At 42.8% G+C, this 18,958-nt stretch overlaps 2 protein-coding genes across 8 annotated transcripts; one reads left to right on the top strand and one right to left on the bottom strand.

Annotated features, from left to right (window-relative positions):
* Nucleotides 1–491: 491 nt before the first annotated feature.
* Nucleotides 492–3,115, bottom strand: dgcr6 (DiGeorge syndrome critical region gene 6). Its single transcript, XM_029440468.1, has 5 exons — nt 2,731–3,115; nt 2,452–2,612; nt 1,538–1,638; nt 1,305–1,445; nt 492–1,143 (listed from the first exon to the last, which is right to left on the bottom strand). Exons 1-5 carry the CDS (start codon nt 2,832–2,834, stop codon nt 1,066–1,068), a joined length of 585 nt encoding a protein of 194 aa, XP_029296328.1. The 5' UTR covers nt 2,835–3,115; the 3' UTR covers nt 492–1,065.
* rasal1 (RAS protein activator like 1) lies at nt 2,443–18,401 on the top strand. 7 transcript variants are annotated; one of them, XM_029440460.1, is made up of 23 exons: nt 2,447–2,715; nt 3,052–3,193; nt 3,389–3,712; nt 4,028–4,084; nt 5,474–5,587; nt 5,961–6,022; nt 6,919–7,048; nt 7,570–7,651; nt 7,991–8,131; nt 8,244–8,335; nt 8,994–9,111; nt 9,243–9,396; nt 11,226–11,317; nt 11,556–11,668; nt 12,194–12,386; nt 12,533–12,670; nt 13,433–13,577; nt 14,167–14,339; nt 15,218–15,355; nt 15,738–15,873; nt 16,304–16,424; nt 16,628–16,704; nt 16,839–18,401. In XM_029440460.1, the coding sequence occupies exons 3-23, from the start codon at nt 3,648–3,650 to the stop codon at nt 16,985–16,987; spliced, it is 2,490 nt and encodes an 829-aa protein (XP_029296320.1). In that variant the 5' UTR covers nt 2,447–2,715; nt 3,052–3,193; nt 3,389–3,647; the 3' UTR covers nt 16,988–18,401. The 7 variants fall into 7 exon arrangements, with proteins under 7 accessions (XP_029296323.1, XP_029296320.1, XP_029296318.1 ...); XM_029440458.1 differs by having other exon boundaries at nt 3,346–3,712; XM_029440457.1 differs by having other exon boundaries at nt 3,326–3,712.
* Nucleotides 18,402–18,958: the final 557 nt, after the last annotated feature.

The raw sequence follows: 18,958 nt of genomic DNA, 5'->3' as shown, positions 1-18,958 counted from the left end.
GTATGCAAGACACAATATATAAATTGCAAGGGCACATACTGTAGTGTGCGGAGGGTCTCCAAGAGGCCAACTGGAGATTTGGGGACACAGTTAATCACAATGTAGTCAGGTGCCCAACTATGGAGCAGTCAGCTATGGTCAACCTATGCATATAATAACAATAATTATAGTCTAGGTAAACATCTATCTCAGTTTAAGACAGAACAGGCCTTGTTTTGCCTGTTTCTCAATAGGTGAACAGATGCATGTTTTAATTGGGTCCACATGAGTGCACATCAGTCATCATTTGAAACCCAATACTACACAGATGACTGAAATTATGATTTACAATAACATAACTCAATGTCTGCTAATTCATTCACAAAAGACATTTGAAACATTTGTTTTATAACAAAAAATATTTATGTAATGGCAAATCAACACGTACACATATTGATACTGATACCATCCATACTGGTTTTGTTCATATGTAAATCATATTAATTCAGTTGTTCATCGTCACTTATTTGTTTATTTGTGTGGGGCAGTAAACATTAGCCACCACCCTAGTATTAACACAATTAAAATAAACAGATTGTACAAAATAAAGTAGCAAAAGTAGAAAAAACATGGGAAACAAAATGAAGGAAATATGTTACAATAGCGTTCAAAACAACCAGAACACGGAAACTGACAGTCAAAGGCATCAAGAGGCACTCATGGAGAGACTCACTGCAGGAAGGTGACAACAGTAATCCCAGTTACAGCCATCTCTGTGTCTTGGAGCAACGCATTGACCCACTACCGTTTCATTTCTGGCAGAGCCCTCTCCCTCAATGCTCTGCTGAATATGTGTGACATTGCATCTAAGTGCTTTACAATCTGCTCTCGTCCACGACTGCAATCGTCTTACTTGTTCGCTCGAGAACCAGCCGTCTCCTACGGGTTTTGATGGTGAATATTACACCTATAACAACAAGTGATAAACATGTTGTTTAAGAGAACAATGCCACACGCGATACGCGGTCTGTTGCATGTTTTTGTTCTTGCCCCTCGCCTCTTTTGGCACAGTTAGGCTCCTTTCTTTCAAAAAAATCCAGATTGCGACTCCTTCTGTTGAAGCTTGAGGATCAATTCAAGTAGGTTCATCTGCATCGTCAGCTCCTGAAATAACAATTAATAGTTGAAGAGCAATAAATTAGGACGTACATCGCCATCTGCTGGACATTTGCCTGCATCACAAAGCGCATGTTTCCTATGCTACTACACCATTTGTGATGTTAGTATGCATTTTAACTAGCGAGTACACAGGTGTAAACGTTTACCTGGGGATTAGTGGTGATAAAGAATCCAGGGACTCCTGCTTTCTCCAAGGTGTTCTGCTGGTCTATCACTTTTTGATCCATTTCTGCTACAATCTTCTTATCCATCATTCGTTGTTCCTCTCGCACACGGATTTCCAGAGGCTGATAACACAACACAAACCTTTAAGGAAAACAAACAGAATACAGCAACAGACCTTCTAGTAATCATAGGTATAGGGATTTCAATGCCTTACCTCTATCTCTGCTTGTTGGTTAGATTTGAGAAGCGTGAGGTTGTGAGACTTGCATGACTGCAGAGCATCTTTGTGTTTTCGTACAAGATCTTGTTTGAGTACTACACACAAAAAAAGAAGAAAACCAGTCAAGCATCACACTTACAATTATTATTATTACAATTATGTCTCTCGATTTTCATTGGCTTCAAAGCTGGCTTAATTTATATCTGGAACTGTCAGAGCAGCAAGTCCTTAAACCCAATCTCGCAAAAGGGAAAACGTATTGACAGTTAGCTGGATCATGATACATTAACTTATTTCTATTTCTCTTGCTTTATTAGATACATAATCAAAGAGTGTTGATATAAAGAGAACATGTGGGTTATTGTAAACTCACCATGATCTGTAATTATCACACTTAAATCTTCACAATGAAAACTCACCTGTGCATGATATAAATAAATACAAGTTTGCAAACAAATAAATAACCAAACCACATTTAGTTTGCAAGACTGTGAGCAAAAATGCATTCACTCAACTAAAATAACTGTTAATAAGACCAATGGAGCCAGAACATAAAGCATTTATTTTAACATTAAAATAGGAATTTGTACATTTAAATGTTCACTTAAAAGTGCATGGCTCAACCTCACCAATCCTTGCACATGCTAATCATATGAATGCTGCTCATGGTTTCAACTCTCCACTAATTTTGCCTAAATTTCAAAATAAGAGCGCACAAATCAACCCTCAAACTGTTTCCAAAGAACATAATTAGCTGGATGAGATAAAAACAGGAGTATGAAATATGTTAGCCTGAATTAATTAGGCTACATTTGAAGGATAGGTTCCTGGTTTTAATTATCCAGGTCACAGGCCCCCAGTACTCACAGCAAGTTTCCCCAGAGAGAGAGAGAGAGCAGAGCACCAACCTTGGTGTTCACAGTGCAGCTTTTGCCTTTGGTTGTACAGATTTTTCTCTGTGAGGTGCTGAATATCCAGTAGCCCCTGCACAATCTCATAGACTGTCCCATCGATGAGTGCTAGAGCCAGGTCCCCCAGCGTGTTGTAGGATAGCCGCTGCTGGAAGGAGCTAACCATTGAGAAAAACAAAACATACGAAAGTCATCTCGATTTTGTTTTCAACAGCTAAAACGGATAACCTCTGAACCCTGTACAGGAAGTCTACCTTGGAGGTAAAGTAGCATTACCTTGGTAACTCCTTGACTAAGGTTTGCAGTTCAGATAACAGGTAGTAATGTCTTTCTTGGTGTTTTGTAGCATCGCCGTCAGTGACTCCGGGATAAACATCCATCTCCTTAACTGGAAAGATGAACACACGCTCAGCTAAGCTAGCTAAAAGTACCAGTTGGGCTAATTTAACTATTTTACCGGTAAAAGTTCTCCGAAACTAGACATGTAGGTTATCTATTGGACATTAGCCTGCATCTAATATTGTTCGTAAGTTACCAAAACGCGGTTAAAGTTACTAAACCAACTTGACTTCAGGAAAGTGATTGTTTTTGTATTAGCTTCCATTCACTCAGAAGAGGACCCCAAGTGGCTGGCTGTCAAGATGCCTGTCTGTAATGGCGCGTGCAGTACCCCAATATGTCCACCAGGTGGCGCATTGTATCACAGAAGGTGACTCTCCTGAGGACAGACACATGCCAGGTAAAACCATACATTTACGGGTATTATAAATTAGCACGACAGCGTATTTATTAAAAAAGGCAATTCAGTTAATCAAAAAAACAGATTGTGAACGATGTCAGATATGAAAACAAATAATCTGTAGTGCTGCAGTTTCTGCGATCATGTTTCAGAATGGACATTTCTGACGGTTCATCCATCTGACTGGTTTAAAAGAAGAAGCTGGACAACGTCAGAACACAGTCCAGCTGCCCACACTGTGGCCGACAGTGATCAACCTGCTGGACTGACTGACTGACTGACTGGTGCTTCTGCATGCACGCCTGAGTCGCGCGCTACTGGTGGGCTGTTCGCCGTCACGCGCCGAAGGTGCCATGAAATGAAGAAAACTCACTTGCAGAGGGGAAGAGCACTATTTATAAGAGGGCGTATGGCAACATAGAAGAAATTGGATTAATAGCTTACTCGACTAAAAATGGCCAAAAACACATCTCTTTATTTTAGAATTGTCGAGGGCAGGAACCTCCCGGCCAAAGACGTGTAAGTAATCTCTGAAAGGCATGCGCTTCTGTGCTTATCTCTTGGAATAAATACAGCCTCAACATTGTTTAATAACTACTTATCAGAGTAATTAGATACGAGAAAAGTTCAGCCTAGACTTCAAACGAAACCATGTCTGATATGGGCTATTGTCTGCTGTACATTAGACTGTTTGAAGGAATTAGAGGTGAGCTAGTCAGGTCTGTCTACTCGAATTGACCTCAGCATAAGTAAAGACAACGGAACATTAAATGAAGCATATTCACCATGCTCATATGTCTCATGCTGTCATATCTTTTTTCTTGTCATCTTAAGCTCCGGAACCAGTGATCCATACTGCATTGTAAAAGTTGACAATGAAGTTGTGGCCAGGTGAGTTCTCTCTGATTATAAATAAAGATGTGCATGACACGTGTCTTGTGATATATGAAGCTGCAGCGTGCTCATATTTAAATGTCTGTCATCACAGTTGGGATGTTTGCAGTAGTTAGTTTTCTGGCTGTGCTCCCGGTACTCTGCATATGTAGCGTGCGTATGATCAGGGTGGTTGTGCCCTCAGCGTGGCTCCTCCAAACGCAGAGAACCTGATACTGGTGTGGCCTTTAAAACACCCGCAGGTAACCATGGAGAGGGTGCATCAATTATTGCAGGGAGCTCCTGGTTTCAGCAAGCTGGGAGCTGGTTCCAAGGTGTTTTCAGTTTAAATGCAAAATTACAGATGATTTTAATCCTCAGAAGTAGAATTATTTGTATTATTTTCAAAAGCAGCTATGCAGTGCGGTATACTTTCCCAAGTGGTGCTATGTGATAGATTTCTTTATTTTGTTGTTGTTGTTGTTGTGTGCAAGTCTAGGGGGTGAATTCAGTGGCTATTGATCCATCTGGCATGTTAGGGAAAATGGCACAATGATTCACTGCAGACACTCACACTAATGATCTGGTACTCGTAGTGTTACTGGCCAACTGACTCCTCCGGTGTGATGTTCATGGATGATGTGACTGGAAGATTGTGGTGGGAAATAATGGGTACAGTACTCTCAAGAAGAGAAAAATGTTTATTATAACAATACAGGGTTCAAAGATTGTCCTGGCGCTATTCTTTGAAATATTTAAGATATCTTTCTTTAAGGAAATTAAACCTGTTTTTTCTTTATTTAGATGGTTTCAAATTGGCAAAATAATAATCCAAATCAGGAGCTACTCATCGAATAATTAAAACGCCTGACCAGGCATTCAGTGCCAACTTTTGAGTTCTTGGCATTATTCGATACTGGGTGTTATGGACACATTTCAATTGATATCAAAAAATGATTGAAGTTCAACACACTGTCCTGCTCGTCCTCATAGGAAAACGCTTTTTAGCTTCAAGAGCTCTTATAAAATGATATATCCAGAAGGCTGAATCCCACCTGGAGCCTGCTATGGTTTTTACACAGAACATTTTAATTGGTGCAGTGATTCCTAACCTTTTTACCACATACTCCCTTAAAGCTAACCAATGTTTGCGATGATGCAAATGTTGCTAAATTGTGAGCAGATCCACCAAAGAGGGATTTCTCAGATTGTTTTATTTGAATAATGTTGGGGCTCAAACACGTAAAACTGTCCAGTGAATCACAAACCAGCATTTTTACTGCTGCCACATTTACAACGATTTCTAACTCCTGCCATTACTCTACTGGTTTCTAGTGTTGCATACGTTCATGTCCTATGTTTCTGCGTGAGGTTTGGTAAGCAAGCATGTGAAACCTCTCTTTTCAGGACCGCCACAGTGTGGAAGAACCTCAGTCCTTTCTGGGGTGAAGAGTACACACTGCACCTCCCGATGGGCTTCCATTCGCTCTCCTTTCACGTCATGGACGAGGACACGATTGGGTAACTCTGTCATCCAAAGCTGTATTCAACATTATTCCATATTTAACCGTTACTCTTGTCCGACGGAGTTCGGCAGTTGATTTATGGTCCTCCGAGCCGGCACTGTTTGCTTAACGTGCCGTGAATGAGCCAGCATGAACCTCATGTACAGTTTCAATGTTTTGGGAAAAAACTCCAAGCTTTGAGTAAACAAACATCGTCAGGCAGATGGCTGTCCAGATTGAGTGATTAAAGGTTGTTTTCGTTCCCTCCTGTGACCGTCTGTACTCGAATCAGTCTGTCGTCAAATTCACCTCATTTATCTCTCAAACTACTTTGATAGTATTTTCAATAGCGTCCATCTGATAACGTCTTCTTCTTCTTCTTCCTGCAGCCATGATGATGTTATTGGAAAGATAACTCTGAGCAAAGAAGCCATTGGATCTCAAGCTAAAGGTAGGACAGAAGAGTTCTTGTATTGGGATTTGCATGACCTTAGGTCAGAGGTTAAACACACACGGCGTCCCCTGACCCGATCAAAGGTCTGAGGGATCGAGGAGACTCTGGGAATGTTTCTCAGTGCTCTCTCACACATTTCATTTGCTTACGGTTAATTGAGAGTCGAGCTGAGTTGTGTAAACTCGTAGGCGATAAAATCAGCATTCGCTTTGATGCATACTTTATTACGATGGCTCTCACGGTGCTTGTCTGCATAAACTCTGGTCATCCTTTTGTGCTGAAGCCCGCAGCGCTGTGACATGAGGAGCACGACCAAAGCATTTCAAACGGCTTCAAACCTTTTAATGTCTCGCTCTCTCACAGAGGCGTTCGCATTCAAGGAATTAGTCACACTGTTTACCTCAGCATGAACCCTTTTTATTTATTATTTATTTATTTTAAATGCCGTATGTCTGGCCAAGACATGCGGCATTTAAAATATGGTATGTCGTGAGGAAGTTGTAGTTTTATTAAATTGCTCAAAGTGTTTACCAGGGTTTGTTTGCTGCATACTGATGCGTCTCTCCAGAGAGCCGCCTGGCCTCCACTCGTGTGATTCATTGCTGCACTGAGTCAGTTACTCCCGCACAGGATTATTCTCACAGTCTGGCCTTGACATGGTGCCCTCGCTTATGTGCGATATTTCTGAAATAATAAAACAGAACATTGAATGTGACATGACTGACAAAAGAATATCACACAATTGACATGTTTTTCAGACTCTCAAGGATCATACTGTAGTTTCTTTTGACTGTGCATCAGAGTCACAATGAATCCTTATTCTCCGTGTTTAGTATCCTCTCTTAATGTTGAAGGAAGTGTTGTTTTCATCAAAGAAATGTCTCTATGTTCAGGACTGGATTGCTGGCTGAACCTGACGAAAGTCGACCCCGATGAAGAAGTCCAGGGAGAGATCCATCTGAGCCTGGAGCTGCTGAAAGACACGGAGAAGATCAGCCTGCGATGTCAAGTTATTGAAGCCCGGTAACATAATTGAGAGCTTTAAATCCGGCGACTGCTGTGAGGAAAAAGTGCAGCACTGTAAAAGCATGTGTTTACACCCATGTAGTTTTAAAGTTGATTAAACTAGTCATCAATCAGAAGTTGCTGTAAGTAAAAGCTGGCATGGCCAGCGCTGAAATCTTATCACCATCACCCCGCAGGCCTCCACACACTCCCCTCCTGAGTCATACTGCCACTATCACACCACTCGCTGTCCCATCTGTGTGTCCCAGGCTACAATCTCTTCCTCTCAGGCAGGGCACTAATGAGCATGTCAATCAGAATTTGACACTGTATTATTTAAACACGCTCGGATGAATGTGAATAGTCTGAACGATTAAGGTCAAGTGGAAAAGCAGAGTTTTTTTGTACTCCCCCCCCCCCCCCCCCCCCCCTCCCCCCTTCATAACTAATGTATGTCGCAGAACAGGTCATCTGAGTTTGTTGAGCATCTCGAGTGTATTGATCAGCTGTGTTGTCTATTGGTCTGGTGATACCCACAGAGACTTGGCTCCAAGAGACATTTCTGGAACCTCGGATCCATTTACAAGAGTTATTTTCAACAACCACAGTGCAGAGACCTCGGTAAGCTCTACGTGCGTGCATGTTAGGGCTGGGCGATGTGGCGATGTGGAGAAAACGTCAAATATCGCCATTGTTTTGACAAAATACCTCGATATGGAGAAGATATTGTCGGGTTGACTTTTAGTGCTCTCACGAAATATTGACACAATGAGACTTTTGATAAATACTCATCAGTTATGATATAATGACTACTAAGGGCAAATAATAGGACAGCTAGAACATCACTTAATATATCAACGTGTTGCCCAGCCCTAGTGAATGTACAGTATTGATTGTTTGACTTCATATTACTGTACACATGTAAGGTTTTAGGATTTCCTAACAGCTGCTGGGTTTTAGATTATCAAGAAGACCCGTTTCCCTCACTGGGGAGAGACCCTGGAGCTGGAGTTGGACCCAGAGGAGCTGAGCGAGGAGGGGGCCGTCACTGTGGAGGTGTGGGACTGGGACATGGTGGGCAAGAATGACTTTCTGGGAAAGGTGAGCATCGCATAATTCTGATAATATTTCATAGATTGTACTTCCAGGTGAAGCATTCTTTGCAGTGGTATGTATCTGATATTGTATCCTTGTTTGCTCTTTCCTCCCACAGGTGGAGATCCCTTTTGCTTGTTTGCACAAGACACCGCCGTTAGAGGGCTGGTTTCGTTTGCTTCCCTTGGGAAACAATGAGGTTGATGCTGGGTGAGAACTATGGGTGTGTTTGTTTGTCCAATGTGTGTTTGTGTAGAACTCAGACTCAAGCCTTTTGCTTTTGGAATTTTTTTAAGCCTCAAATCGAGCAGCAATCAGTGTTTTTAAAATGCACTCGAGGAAAGTATTTGTTCCCTTCCGTGCTTTCTTTCATGCACTTAAATTTCAGGTGTAGAGCCAGGACTCTGACGGCATCTGTTCTTCTGTTAATTTTAGAACAAAGAAAGCTGAGTGAACTGCCTAAGGATACCGTCAAAGAGGTTCATTAGGAAATGACTCAGCGTTAAAGTGTTTTTATTGAGTGGAGAACGCTGCAGAGTATAGATCTACTTTTACCTCAGGGAAACAAAATGTCATTGCAAAAGATATTGGACAGTTTTCTTACCAATGTCATTCCTCCATTGGTAAGCCTGTTTATAATATTGATATTATCAGTGTTTCATTTTACAAGAATATAGACATTTTCTAAGATATAAAGAAATAAGAATTATTAAATGCATTTATCTGCAAAAGTAGGAGCTTCATCGTTTCCACATAATATTCTGGTTGCTGCCAGTTTTCCAGGATATTGTTTTAAAGCCATTTTACCTCACGATAAGATCAAGGTGTGTCTTTTTTTTAATTCTGTGGTATTTCCCTCTGTTGCCAGAGGCAAGCTGGGAGCACTGCGTCTGAAGGTGCGTCTGGTGGAGGATCGGATCTTGCCGTCGGTGTATTATCAGCCCCTCATTCACCTTCTGGTGGAGTCAGTCATCTCCCCTACAGAGGTCAGCGTCACCATTCCTCTGTACCGATATGCATTTGCCTCGACCTCATTAATCTGCGTTGGTTTTCAGACGACAGACGAAAGCCGTTGCCCGTGTCAGTAATGTCATGACCCGAGTCCTCTTCTCACCAGGTGGAGGACAGCAGTGCTCTGACCATGCTGGAGGAGGTGAACACGGTTGAGAGCCGGCAGGATGTGGCGATGACCCTGGTGAAGATCTACCTGGGCCAGGGCCTCGTGGTGCCATTCCTGGATTACCTTAACACCCGGGAGGTCAACCACACCAGTGAGATTAAAGGACCAGAGCTGTTCAAAATGTTCAGAAATAGGGCTTTTGCGATATAACTAATATTGTGTAAATAATCCAGTTTCTTTCCGTTCTTGCCCCCAAAAAATAATTGAGTGATATATTATTTTTCTTTTCTTTCAATAGATATCTCATTAATATGCTTAGCGTAATTGTGACAGCCCTGTTTACTAAAGGTGACAGCGGATGTATGCAGACGAGCTTCATGCTGAGACAGCCTACTACTAATTTCATGAATCAACAAAGATGGCATTTCATGGTACCAGGGCTGAACTCGACTAAAGAAAGATATATTAGCTCAAAGGCTTTCACATGTAACAACGGTGATTACATAAGACACAGCGTGCGTGAGACCTAAGTTTATCTATTAGTCAGAGTTTGTGTTCGTCAGAGTTTGAGGCAGTTATTGTTCTGAGGGCTGCTTCTATTTAAACTCTGAGTTGACATCAAGGTCTCTGAACATTCATGTTCTGTGCGTGGGCAGTTCAAGTCTACCAGCACTATATTTACTACCCTAATGTCAATTATTTACCCCCCCCCCCCAGTCATGGCTTCTCTGTGTGGTCTGTATTAGTCATGTTTTTCGCCTCTGCACCAAATCCCTATTGCTAATTCCCACAGATTTGTGCTCTGGCCTTTGGGTTCTGTTTAGTTGGTGTAGTTTGAGATAATAATCATAGTGCCTACGTTACTATAGCAACTCCACATGATCCAAACTGTAGCTGCTTGAACAGGAATAGATGGCGCATGCAGCCAGATATTAAAGTTGGGCACAGGGGTAAAGAAAAGGAAACGCTACACCCAACCGGGCTGCATTTCTCCACACGTCCCCATCTTTTAAAGCCGACACATGGTACCTGACAACCCAGTCCTGTTATTGTAGATATTCTAGTATCGCCATCTTGAAGGATTCAAGCGACGTTGCAGCGATGTTAGTCTTCCCTCAGTTGTGACCCTGGGCTCGGTGTTTCTAAAAGCAGATCAATATCCTGGCAATACACTTACGTCAAACAGAAAAGAGCGCATGTGTACACGCCAGACCACAAGCAGGGCAGAAACAACACAAATGATCCACACACTGTATTAATAGCTCTCAGTGAATTTAATGAAGCACTGTAAAACATTTTCATCAAGCATGATTATGTGGCTGATGAGGGGGTTTCTGTGAAAGCTGACATGTTGCTTCATTACGCTTTTAATAGAGTGGTGGGATCCTTTTTTCTGTTTCTGCTCTGGAATATACATCAAACTTAGCGTGCACTTTTTGGAGGCATTGTTTGCCTTTACTAGATAACGGGCAATCGAGAGATATAAGGAGCAAGTGTTGTCAACAAACTGCAAGACAGAACAGAAACGAGACGTTAGTTTCATGATGTTGCATCAGGGTGAATGTAAACAGCAAGAAGAACAATGCTGAATTGTCTGAGCGGACACTATGGCGGCCATCTTTAACATAAGAAATGTAACATATTGTCCTTCAAATTTGACGTGTGAGCACTAAGCATCATTGATCACCGGAGTCCTGCACTCTGTCCGCCCGTCCGCCCGTCAACAACAGCTTGATCTTGGATGCGTCGATGGAGCCGCTTCTCTGTAAAGACGTGGGCACGACCATCTCCGTCGGTGCTGCGTTAGATGACATGAAATGAGGGTCGAGAGAGATGGAGAATGACATGAAACAGGGACGCTGTGGTTCATCGTCAGAGCCAGTGTTGTTGTTCTTCAATTATAAATATCTAAAACTATGTGGAGATGTTATGTTTTTACTATAAACCTAATCAAATCTATTTTCTGTTTTGCTCTCATAGCTGATCCAAACACGTTATTTCGCTCCAACTCACTTTCCTCCAAAGCCATGGAACAGTTCATGAAGGTGCGTCGTCGTATCTGTTGTTTTATTGTAAGTGATTGATTTCTGTCTCTACTGTGAGTGAACGCACGATCTGGTTGTTAATTATTTCTAACCTTTTTCGATCAATCTTTGCTTATTTTCTTCCTGAACAGTCCCCATCTCTATTAAACGTACACCCAGTTAGTTTCATGTCTTATGGTCCCCTTGCACTATGCATATTTACATATTTAGTAAACAAACCCTGTAGCATAGATGCAAATGAGATTTACTCAACATATGGTTTCAGGCGGTCGGCATGCTGTATCTGCACGAGGTGCTGAAGCCCATCATCAACCGCATCTTTGATGAGAAGAAGTATATCGAGCTGGACCCATGTAAGATCGACCTGAACCGCACAAGGTAAGGCAGACCTACAGTACGTTCTTGATGGCTCTTCACTACGGACCTAAAAATAACAATCTGTGTTAAAATGGTCAAATGGAAACACTGCCACAGGAGACTGCCCACCTCCTTTACACTTCTCCCCAGAGAGGAAGACATCAATGTGAGGGGAAAAAAGGAATGTAAAAAGGGGGAAGGCTGTTGCTTGGCAACTGCTACGAGCCCCCTGAGATGTCTATCTCTGACATGGAGGGCGATCGAGGATCTAATGTGCCCGATGTCTGCAGTAGATCTGCCTGCCATCACCTTGTTTGTTGTCTGCACTCCCTGTCTATATATCTCTCTGGACATCTTCAATGCAGCACTCGACCTCACGGCATTCTCTCACATGTAATGACATAATCAGGAACAGAGGGGATATCAGTTATACTGTTAAGAGGCATCGTAAGCTTCTAATCTTTACACAAAACAGGGCACTTTGTCTTTGGATTGTGTATACTCTATAGATCCAGTCATTTACGCTATCTTTCTTTCTCCCTGAAGACGGATTTCATTTAAGGGTGCAGTGTCAGAGGCGGAGGTGCGGGACAGCAGTGTGGAGATGCTGCAGAGCTACTTAACAAGCATTATTGAATCAATCGTGGGCTCAGTCGATCAGTGTCCCCCTGTCATGAGAGTGGCCTTCAAACAGCTCCACAAGAGAGTAGAGGAGCAATTTGCTGAACCTGAGAACGAGGTCAGTTTGGAGCAAAACACACAAAAGAACAACAGCTGGAAACATTTGGATGTATCTGCCGGGGCTTGTGCATTTGAGATTCAACATTCTGCATTATCGTTAACATGTTATATTTTCAGCCACAGCTTTTAACTTCATGTTTACAGGATGTGAAGTATCTGGCCATCAGTGGGTTCTTTTTCCTGCGTTTCTTTGCTCCTGCAATCCTCACACCTAAACTGTTCCAGCTGAGGGATCAGCACGCCGATACGCGTACGAGCAGAACGCTGCTACTGCTGGCCAAGGTACGACGCACAACGCAACAGGAGGCGAGGCCACCTTTTATCCTATAACATTGATTTAGCATCCCAGAGGCTAGAAATCATTTATATTTATAGGAATTTGTGACGACTCAAGATCATGCACGGCACGTCTCGGCGTGGGTTGCTTCACAAACTACATCAAGTAGGGTAGAGGGTTTAAGTGTCGTTAAGTGACTTAAACCTTGAACAATACCTTCTCACATTATGCCCAAACATCCTGCTTCATGGGGAAATAGATCAAATTACCAACGAAAGACACAATCGAAAGCATTTCCTTGTGACTGTCAAGAAAGGCGTCTACAAAGTTGCGACTGAGAGCTCACCATGCCTGTCATGACTGTCGCATAAACACTTTGGATTTGATTAAAAACAGCTGCGTCATGGTCACATTTGTGAAGAAAAGCTAAAGCTAGTTGTTCTCCAACGTGTGGGTTCTGTGGTTGCTGTCCATGGTGCTGAAGTGCTGTTGCTATGGATCCTCTACAGAAAAAAGGGAACAGGCTATTTTTACCTCTGTGTGTGTTGCGGCCAGTCTGCGGTTCAAAGCCAAGCATCAGAGAGGAACTTCCTCCGCGCCCTAGGCCAGGTGTGGGCCAGACAAAGGGCCTCACAGCATGCTTGGCCTCAGGGACCCTTTTGATCCCCGACTTTCAGATATGCAGTCACTCGCACTGAGTTCTGTCAGTTACTGGGGATTTGATGTGTTGAAGATGCAAGTGTTGACTGTGTGTTTATGGTCGCCAGGCATTGCAAAGTGTCGGGAACCTGGGCCTTCAGCTGGGTCACGGAAAGGAGCAGTGGATGGCGCCTCTTCACCCCATCATCCTCCGCAGTGTGGCCTCCGTCAAAGACTTCCTGGACAAGTTGATTGACATAGATCATGACATTGGTAAGGCCGACAGTAGTGAACACACCACTGAACTTAAAGCAGGTTCATGCTGCTGAACTAATCGGCCAGGGAGAGAGCAGAGCATCTCCCAGCTGATATCAGGATTAAGCGAAACAATGCTGTAGTAAAATATTCATAACTAGCTGGAAGACTATAAAAGAGATGACACGGTTACTGAGCTGGCAGGGAGCTGGAGTGAGAAGCCGCAGGTGTCTGTACACGCCACACTGGTTACCCAACATGTCTTTCTTTAGTCAGTCAGGCTGTTGTTGTGAAACTTCTTCCTCGTCTGATATATCATGTTTCAGCCGCCTCCTGCGCATCAAACCCACTCTTTTCTCTTAAAGGCCAGTTTGACATTCAATGCTCTTCAGGTGGAGTTGCAGAACAGAAGTGGTCGCTTGTTATGCCTCTTTGAAGCCGTCTTTCGTGTGGCGATGAAGGAGGCTGAGGTGCCTTCAATAAGACTTGTACTGCGTTTGTTTATTGACGCAGCACCACCTTGTGTGGATGACCATGCCATTACATGTGCATTGCAAAGTGTTCCTCTACATTCTCTGTTTAAAACTCCCTCAACTTCATCCTGCAGTGTCTGAGGTGCCACAGAGGGCCGTGTTCATGCCCTCAGTCACTGTTAAAGAGGGGTTCCTCCACAAACACAAGGCAGAGGGACCCCAACTGCTGTCCCGCTTTGCCGTTAAGAAACGCTACTTCTGGTTGACGAGTGAGACGCTGTCCTACGCCAAGACGCCTGATTGGCAGGTTGGTACTGAACTAGTATAAGTTCTAGCTTTATACTATGTATATACATTTATTTGTCTCATTTGGCTAAGTAGCTAAGTAGTTAAAAAACAAAAACAAGTGATGTCTGCCAGATAAATGGTCATTTATTCTCCTTGTCTGATATACAAGCCAAAAATAAATGAGTAAACTTTGAATCAAAGTCATGAAAAAGGGACTCGATGAATTAGTCCCCTGTGTCCCTTTTTTGAAGGACGTTTATTAACTTGGCCCATAAAAAGAGGAAACATCCCCTGGCTCGCTTTATTGTATTTGTGTTCATCTCCTTGTGAGAAGCTCATTAGTGTTATTACCATGTGGTGCCTAACCTTGTGATAATCATCTCCTCTCATTTACCAGCCCGAGACTGATAGAAAGAGAGAGACGGAGAGGGCAGCAGGCTCTCTAGCCCAGTAAAAGCTCTCTCTTTGAGCCGGTCTCGGCTTTTGTGTGGCCACAATAAAGGCGAGGGGTAATTGAAGGCCGTGGATATTCATGCTAACATTGCAAATCAGATCGCAGACAATGTCCTGGCCCCTTTCCTCAATGTTGGAGCACTCCAGTCTCCGTGAAACAAGCTCCCATTGCAAGTGGCTGATTTACACTTTAAAGTGGCCTTTCCCGCGATGCTGATCTCATCTTCACTTCCTCCTCGTCTCACGCTGGTCCTCCTAGCCTAATGTGTGCAAACATATTTCTGTATTAGATACTGCTTCATTAATTTGCTCTGTGTTCAAATGTCACTTTTTATTTCATGTGTACACCGCCTAAGGTAAAAAGCATGATCCATCATATTCAGCCTGCATACTTGTGTTAATTGGTGTGGGGTTTTTTTTTTGTGTGTGGCTGAATCGTTGCAGGTGCGCTCCTCAATCCCTATTCAGTGCGTGTGTGCCGTGGAGAGGGTGGATGAAAATGCCTTTCAGCAGCAGAATGTAATGCAGGTCATCACCCAGGACAACGAGGGACAGCTGCACACCATGTACATCCAGTGCAAGGTGCATTGGTACTGACACCAGTCAGTCGCCAACAAAGTTCTTGACCTTTTTCAGTTTGTCACGGAAATGTTTTTATTTTTTATCTTTAGCTCGGGCGTGAAATAACTTTTTATTTCCACTACTTTGATGTTTCAGGATGAAAAGTTCAAATAATTGTTTTACTGAAAAAGTAGAATCACATTTTTCATTTAATTGAGTTTAATGCAAAGACATTGTAAAACATAAAGCGTGATTTCATTTAACATTTACTCTAATTGTTCAAAGATTATTAGTTACTTTTACTAAATTACTTTAAAACAGCGACATTTCTCCTGCTGTGATTTCAGCGTGGCTTTAATAGACCACAGAATTAACGGCTCGTGGTGTATTTGTGTCTGTGCAGAATGTGAATGAGCTGAACCAGTGGCTGTCGGCGATCAGGAAAGTCAGCATCTACAACGAGCGCATGCTGCCCTCTTTCCACCCGGGGGCTCATCGCAGTGGCAAGTGGACCTGCTGCCTGCAGGCGGACCGTGCTGGTAATCCTCCTTATATTATTTCTAAAAGCTGCACAAACTTTTAAATCCTTCCATTAGGACTCAGGATGCAGTTAAACTATCCAACCTACACGAATTACACTCAAGACGCCCTCCAGAAGGATCTGTAGGAATTAACAGCATCTCAGTGCATGAGCAGTGTTGTCCATCAACATGCATTAGTTGATGATCGACGAATTTGTAGCATGAGCTCCTGGCGGTTCATTATTATAATGAGTAAACCCTCAATTTGTAGCTGCCATGTTTTTGGTGCGTCAGGGGTTGAAGGAGCTCTGAGACTCATAATGCAATTTCCTCTGATCAATTACATTTAGTCACCGTCTGACAGATACATCTGATTACACTTTGTCATTGTGTGTATGACTTTTTTTGGGGTTTGTTTGAAGGTTGTGAATCGATTTGTGTCTCTCAGTTACAGGCTGCAGTAGAACCCACTCTGCTGTGACTCTGGGGGACTGGAGCGACCCGCTGGACCCCGACGGGGAGACGCAGACCATATACAAGCAGCTGCTCCAGGGCAGAGACAAACTCAGGTCGGTGGAGAAACAGTCTGGAAACATCCTCAACCTGCACGCAGTCTATTTATTGGACACTAGAGGTCAATGTTGCAACACAGGAATGCAATGCTCTGCGGCTGCTGCTTGATAATACAATCAAATGTTTAACTGTCACTCTATGACAAGACAAAGCAGCTTCTAGAGAATAGTTATTATATCATTTCTGCCTGATACTGCAGGAAAAAATATGTGGAGATGCCAGACGCTGATCAGACGTCCAGCAGTAAAGAAAAGATCAACTCTGACGTTCATCCAGGTGAGGCTGCAGCTGCACGGAAACTGTACATTTTCAGCCACGGTGGAAGGATTTATATGAATGTGTAAGGCCTTGTGTTATCGCCATGATTATCTATTTTTTTTTGATAGCATTGTACACTTCCTGCCTCACAGATGGTGCAGAATGCAACGTTCAGCTGGTGAAGCCTGGGCAGAGCGTTGCTGCTCGGCTGTTGGCGGTGATAGAGGATCTGGAGCAGGCTCACGCCACCTTCCAGCGCAGAGAAAAAGAGGACAGCACCAGTGTCATTCTGAATCCCTAGACTCGACACCAACTGGGATCCAGTACTAATCCTTGAAGGGGAGGGGGGGGGCAAGCATCATGTACCAACACGAGCGAGCATCCAATATTCCCCCTTGTTTGTCAGGGACAAAAAAGTGGCCAGAGGGTGCAACCTCTTCCAGATTTTTAGTACTTCCTGCTTTTAGTACTTCCCGCTGTAAAGAGCAGAGGGAATTTAGCCACTTTTAATCTTTTTGTATTCTCTGAGTGCCACCGACTTCCACAGCGCCGGGGAGAGATTAAGATACTTGACGATAAAGAGTGGCGGGGGGGGTTTGAAGCATGTATGTAGATAACAAGCAATCTCTTGCATGGCCTGCATCCACTTGTTGTTAAATGTGAAAAGAAGCTTTTATATTTTGAGATACTGTACAGGACCTAAGTCAGGGTCACACATTTTTATGCAAAAAAAAGCTTGTTGTAGTGTAATCTACAGTACCTGAATGTAATGTGTTTTGATATTGCTTTTATCGACGTTTTGTATTTTATTGAAGCAATTTATCTCCAACGTAGCGGTGACATTAACGTTAGAGGTCAGACTACCGTGAGTTTATGAAATGCCACAGTACAACGCTGCCTGTACAGTGAGCAAAAGTAATATTAATGTTGCTTTGGTCCCTTTACACAAAACAATGTGCTTTTGTTTGGTGCTATGGCCAGTCAACTTAAATGTTTGGTTCTGATGTACTTTGCATATTTAAAATGTCCTTACACTTGATGTAGCCACTCCTGAAGTCACATGTATATGAAGTAACAATATAATGTCCACACATACAACTGAGACAATAGAAGTAACGATTACGTGAGATGATCCCATTTGGTGCGACTTCATTTGGCTCACAGGTGTCAGGATGTTTGAGATGCCAAATTTGTTTTTAAAAATGTTATTTTGAAATCACTCACATTTTCTCTACATATCTGTGAGACACACAGACTGTATAAGGACATGTTGTTAAGCCATTTCCCGTAGAGCGAGTAGTGTCTGTACTGTGTCTTTCCCTTAAACAGGTCAGTGAGTGTGATAGAGATCAGATCCTCGAACAGGCCACCCTGCCACGGGAGCTGTTTTCGTTATATTCTGATACAGCTACTGTAGCGTCCGTCTTTCTTTTAGAGGAAGAACAGTGAAATATTTAGGTGTGGATTCAACTTTAGATGTAACATTTTTAGCACACATGCCAGACATGACAATCAATATTCTACATTACATTAAACTAGAGTAAACATGAGATGTTGCTTGTGAACTTGTTGTTCCCCGAATGAGGGCTTTTATTCTGAAAAAAGGAAAAACACTACTACCCGTACTTTATTTTGCAAATACACCATGATGGTTTATTCCCAGTGGACTGTTACTGTGAACTTAACTGTATTATTCAGTAAACTATTATTTCCACTATAAAGTCTAGTGTCAAATTTGTACCCCGGAAAACAAAAATGTCACCTCATAAATGCTTTAACATTATTTTCTGTCTTATGTCCAGGTCTGACTATGCAAGCCATAACTTTCTTTCATTCATTAATGATATTATAGGAAATGTTATTACGTGGCAGACAGATCCCAGAGCAGTAAACAGTATCATGGTTAGTGCACTGGCTCTTTGTTTAAATGAATAATTTAATCAAACCACCATAACCACAGACTTTTCAATCCAACAGGAGTAAGAATCTAATGTTAAATTATGCCACACAAACAGGTTTGCAGCCGTTCTTCCTCCTGGCCTTATTTAAATGCTAATGAGAGCAGACCTACCTGCAGTGATGCCGCAGAGTCTCCCTCTCATTAGCCGTGAGAGGTGAGCGCTGGGAGGAGGCGGGGCAGGGGCTTTAGGAACTGTTAGGAGGAGACTGATCCCTGAGCTGCAGGGTCAGTTCTGAAGGGAAGAGGGTGTGTGCTGATGGAGAACAGCCTGCTTTAGTATTCACCAACCACGGCTCTTCACCACAGCACCAA

The sequence above is a fragment of the Cottoperca gobio genome, chromosome 9 (assembly GCF_900634415.1).
Source record: "Cottoperca gobio chromosome 9, fCotGob3.1, whole genome shotgun sequence".
NCBI lineage: Eukaryota > Metazoa > Chordata > Actinopteri > Perciformes > Bovichtidae > Cottoperca > Cottoperca gobio.
Note: the sequence above shows the minus strand (reverse complement) of the source record. Positions and strands in the feature narration are given on the sequence as shown.